At 39.0% G+C, this 5,605-nt stretch overlaps 1 protein-coding gene across 1 annotated transcript; it reads left to right on the top strand.

The window, feature by feature from the left end:
• Positions 1-2,181: 2,181 nt before the first annotated feature.
• LOC120206207 (probable beta-D-xylosidase 2) lies at positions 2,182-4,867 on the top strand. The gene is made up of 4 exons (XM_039205922.1): positions 2,182-2,581; positions 2,691-3,139; positions 3,214-3,662; positions 3,748-4,867. The coding sequence occupies exons 1-4, from the start codon at positions 2,288-2,290 to the stop codon at positions 4,761-4,763; spliced, it is 2,208 nt and encodes a 735-aa protein (XP_039061853.1). The 5' UTR covers positions 2,182-2,287; the 3' UTR covers positions 4,764-4,867.
• Positions 4,868-5,605: the final 738 nt, after the last annotated feature.

Here is a 5,605-nt window from a genome sequence, read left to right on the forward strand (position 1 = left end):
CTGCAGGCTTTTATAATCCATATCCTAAGGTAGTTGAATTTAACATATAGTTGTCACTTGTACCATTTGAAGTTATGTAGGTAGTAGTAGTAGTCGGAATTTGCCGAGACTTGAATAACAGTTAAGTTTGAATCTGAATTGAATGTGAGATTATGTTATTGGCAGCAGCATGCTAAAAACATTCCTGTTTTAAATCATCTTTTGCTCTATAGTCTGATGGGGGAGTCACTCTTCTATTTTTGTCTTCTGATAATCCTGTTATGTTCAGAAATGACAATGTCTTCACTTAATATTAGCAAATTATTAGGAACTTGGGGCTCAGCTGTGCAATTTGATGAAGCATTAGAGAACAACTATTTAGAAGGTTTGACATGGACTTAATGGTTCCAAAGGTGAAGAGTTATTTCGGTACAAGTGGTTACCTATCTTCTAAAAGCTGAGGCATTGTTGAAATAAATTAATGAGAGATTTGTGGGGATTGTAAGTAAATTATTGAAAATATTTTTGTATCAACGTTATTACCAACAATAAGGGGAGGGGGGGAAATGTTGGTACTTATTCTTGGATCACGCCATCCCGGTATAAAAACCAGCCCAGCCAAAGCTGGTAAAGAATCTCTGATTTCATGGAGTCCATGTTTCAGTGTGGGCATTGTAATGGATAATATAGAAAGAATAAGGCCCAAATCATCTAATATACATAAAGAAAAGAAAAATGAATAATGGAAAATGGCCAACAATGACAGCATAGGAATGCCCACAGCTACAGGGCGGGCTAGTTAGTTAGTTATGCTATCAGGCAGAGTGAATGAAACAACATTGCATGGTATTGGTTAAGATGTTTGCGTCCAATAATCTTAAACTCCAAGCAATTGAATGTATGTTATTTGCCAACATGTTTGTTGTTGTGTTCTTCTAGTTAAGATTTAGGAAGCAATTACAAAATGCAAGCAAAGGTTATAGGACAAGAGGGTTGTTAAAGGGAAATTCGACAATGTTGTTACAACAAGACTGAATGACTCTCCTCTCCTGTTGAGGTAATTTATAAATGATTCAATTAACTGGGATTTGCAAGTAGTAATTAAATATTATTATTTTGGAAAGAAATGAGCAACAGTCCAAGCAATGGACTAAATAATTGTTTAGCTTTCAAGGCAATCACTTGGGTCGTTATTTTTCTATGGACGAATGTTGTTTTCAGAAGGAATGTATTTTATTTCTCTGGTAAGCAATCGTGCACCATTTTACCCTCCACTATGGGATCAACCTGAAGTTTGTCCCGAACTCTCTTCAAAGCTAAGCCATTCTTTTTTTCTTTCTTCCTTTTAATAATGAAAAGAAAAAGGAATAAAAAATATTAGAATCAAGCACGAAATCCAATGTTATCTAAAATTTTATTTTAATAATATTTTTACCATTAAACCATTAGTAAAATTAATATTCATATTTATAGATATTGCATTTATTTTTATTTAATAATTGTAGTTAAAGACTATATATATATATTTTTTTGGCTAAAAATTGAAACTAACATCATTCCTCCAGAGTTATCAGACCAGCTACTTGTCTTGGCGGATGAGCAAGTGTTCGTTTTCAATAGGATGTCTTCGAGCCACTAATATTAATAACACATCAAATATAAACATGTTCTTATTTTATGTTTAAAAGAAAATGCTATTAGTTTCTTTGTTATTCATTGAAGAACAATTAATATTTAGGTAGAAATTAAAGCGGAAAAGGACGCAATGAATCATACTTTATTTTGATTAGGCAACTACAGTTCATTCAGTTAATACTAATAACTACCACAACATCACATTTTAAAGCCAAAACGAGCTCGGATTATCTACCTCAGTACACTTAACTACCTAATTCGTTGGAACTGGGCTAACTCACTGTTGATTAACTTAAGAGTTTTGACATCTATGGAATTATAGTCTCAACCAACTTAATCTCCCGCCCACCATGAGTAATATATTTCACCTCGTTATTATTATTATTATTAATATTTTTAAACAAAATAATAATAGAAGTAAAGAATAGTGTGAACATGCAATGATCAAAGTGGTTCTTTCTGCTGCATCGTCGCCATTTCAATTCTTTGCAGAAACTTCATCATTATGTATATAAGTACTAAACAATCTTCTTCCTCACCCATTGTTCCATCACAAAATATCCAAAACAAAAATGGCTTTCGCCAATTATAGCGCCACCTTCTCTTTTGCCTTCTCCTCTCGGGTGGTTTCAGTGGAGCCCGTGATCCGTTTGCTTGCGATCCCAAAAATGCAATGACGGCGAAGTTGTCGTTCTGCAAGGCTTCGATGCCGGTATCGGATAGAGTGAAGGACCTTCTAGGAAGGTTGACTTTGCAGGAGAAGATTAGGCTGCTTGTGAACAATGCTGCAGTAGTTCCCCGGCTGGGGATCAATGGCTACGAATGGTGGTCCGAGGCTCTTCACGGTGTCTCCAATGTAGGACCCGGAACAAAGTTCGGCGGAGCCTTCCCTGGTGCCACTAGCTTCCCTCAAGTAATCACAACCGCCGCTTCTTTCAATGCCACGTTATGGGAAGCCATTGGAAAGGTAAGGCTTACAAACCTAAAACTAAACCATTATACTTATCAGGTCATAATGTATATCACAGTAGAACACACTGAATGTACACACATAAGTAAAATCTCTGGTGGCTCAGGTTGTGTCGGATGAGGCAAGGGCCATGTACAATGGGGGAGCGGCCGGACTCACTTACTGGAGCCCCAATGTCAACATTTTTAGGGACCCACGGTGGGGCCGAGGACAGGAAACTCCCGGTGAAGATCCAGTGGTGGCCGGTATATATGCAGCCAGCTATGTTAAAGGTTTACAGGGAAACAACGGTGACCGGCTGAAGGTGGCGGCTTGTTGCAAGCACTTCACGGCCTATGATCTTGATAACTGGAATGGTGTCGACAGGTTCCACTTCAATGCCAAGGTAAGCAAACAGGACATCAAGGATACATTCAATGTTCCATTCAAAATGTGTGTGAAGGAAGGTCATGTAGCCAGTGTTATGTGCTCTTACAATCAAGTCAACGGTGTCCCCACCTGCGCTGACCCTAATCTCCTACAGAAGACTGTACGAGGTCAATGGAAACTCAACGGGTAAGATCTATGTTCAACGACATTTGATGATCGTTATGATTTCTTGATGACCGCTGGATGTTGGTGGCACACAGGTACATTGTTTCAGATTGTGATTCAGTTGGGGTCTATTATAATACCCAACATTACACTTCAACACCTGAAGAAGCAGCTGCAGATGCCATCAAAGCAGGCTTGGACTTGGACTGTGGACCTTTCTTGGCGCAACACAGTGAAGGTGCAGTGAAAGCGGGTTTGTTGAAGGAGACCGATGTCGACAGTGCATTGGCAAATACGCTCACGGTCCAAATGAGACTCGGCATGTATGACGGTGAGCCATCCGCACAACCATTCGGGAACTTGGGGCCGAAAGATGTGTGCACCCGGTCTCACCGAGAGCTTGCTCTCGAGGCTGCGAGACAAGGCATTGTTCTGCTTAAAAATCGTGGTCCTTCGTTGCCTTTATCACACCGACGGCATCGGACCGTCGCTGTTATCGGACCAAACTCTAATGCGACTGTTACCATGATTGGAAACTATGCTGGTAAATTGTAATCAAAATTAGTTTTTCTTTGAACTTCTTTTTTGTTCAGATGGTTTAGAGGGTTTTCTTCTTTATGGACCACTAGGTGTTGCGTGTAGATACACATCTCCTTTTCAAGGAATAGGAAATTACGCAAAGACAATCCACCAGATGGGATGTGCGGATGTAGCTTGCGTGGATGACAAACTATTTAGTGGAGCAATTGAGGCTGCTCGTCAAGCAGATGCAACGGTTCTAGTGATGGGGTTAGACCAATCAATTGAAGCAGAATTCAAAGACCGGACAGGGTTGCTTTTGCCGGGACGCCAACAAGATCTTGTTTCCAAAGTATCCATGGCTTCTAAAGGTCCAACCGTATTAGTTTTGATGTCCGGTGGGCCTATTGATGTGTCTTTTGCTAAAAGCGACCCACGTATTGCTGCAATTGTATGGGCCGGATACCCCGGACAAGGCGGTGGAGCAGCCATAGCTGATGTACTATATGGAGCAACTAATCCAGAAGGCAAGCTGCCTATGACATGGTACCCAGAAGATTATGTTTCAACTTTGCCAATGACAGACATGGCCATGCGGTCAAGCCAAAACAGAAACTATCCTGGAAGAACCTACAGGTTCTACAAAGGACCAGTAGTGTACCCATTCGGGTATGGATTGAGTTACACCAACTTCGTTGACATCATCGCTGGTGCACCCAAAGTTGTGGTGGTCCCTCTAGACGGCCGCCATCATTCAGGGAACACTACCGTGTCAGGCAAGGCAATCAAAGTGAACCATGCAAAGTGCAACAGGCTCTCTGTTGGGCTTCAAGTAGACGTGAAAAATACGGGATCAAAGGACGGCACTCACACAATGCTTGTATTTTCCACCCCACCGGCTGGTTCTTGGGCACCACGAAAACAGCTGGTGGCGTTCACGAAAGTGCATGTCCCGGCTCGGTCTCAGCAGCGAGTAGGATTCAACATCCATGTCTGCAAGTTTCTAAGTGTTGTAGACAGGTCTGGGATTCGAAGAATTCCTATTGGTGTACATCATCTCCATATTGGTAACGTTAAGCATTCCGTATCCCTTGAGGCTGCAACTTTAGGGGTTATAAGATCCTAGTTTTTTACAGCCAAAAGGGGTTTATACATACATACATAACGAGTGTGTCATTTCTAGACAAAGGAATTGGTTTGAACATCCCTCAATTTAGTTGTAAGAGAAAGAAGCATACACCCCAACCGGGTTATTAGATTTCATTAATCAATTGCATAATTAGTTGGTAATCCTCTTTTGTCGTGTAACACTTATTCTTGTTAATTTGATTGTTATAATGAATACTTCCTTTCTTTCTCTTTTACTCTCTTTGATTGATCTTTGGAATTTTTTATATAAAAAAATTAGAGTAAATTACGCGTTTAGTACTTAAACTATCATTTTTGGTCTGTTTTATTACTTGAACTTTCAATTTTTTCTTCAAAACTATACCTAACGTTTAGTTTTTGTTTCATTTTAGTACCCGTTATTACAATCTTAATGCATTTAGACCTAAACTATCAGTTTTGATCCGTTTTAGTACTTAAACTTTCATTTTTTTCAAAACTTAACGTTAAGTTTTTAACGTGGTACTAATATGAAATAAAAACTAAATGTTATGTATGGTTTTGAAAAAATTAAAAGTCTAGGTATTAAAACGGGCTAAAAATGATAATTCAAATACTAAACACATAATATACCCAAAATTTTACTTGATGAAATTCACGAGTGTCAACCAAAGACTTATGACGAATCACTCATCACTTTCTTCATGGTTCAATAAATTTAGAGGTTCGAAATTATGTGCTGTGGTTAATACAAAGAGTGTGGACTAATTTTAGAAAACGAGTGACTTATATATAAAGAGAGATTGAAATGGGTAATTGTTATTTGACAATTTCAATATTTTTTTATTTCTCATATAAAGA

Source organism: Hibiscus syriacus, unplaced genomic scaffold (assembly GCF_006381635.1).
Source record: "Hibiscus syriacus cultivar Baekdansim isolate YM2019G1 unplaced genomic scaffold, ASM638163v2 tig00013386_pilon, whole genome shotgun sequence".
Lineage (NCBI taxonomy): Eukaryota > Viridiplantae > Streptophyta > Magnoliopsida > Malvales > Malvaceae > Hibiscus > Hibiscus syriacus.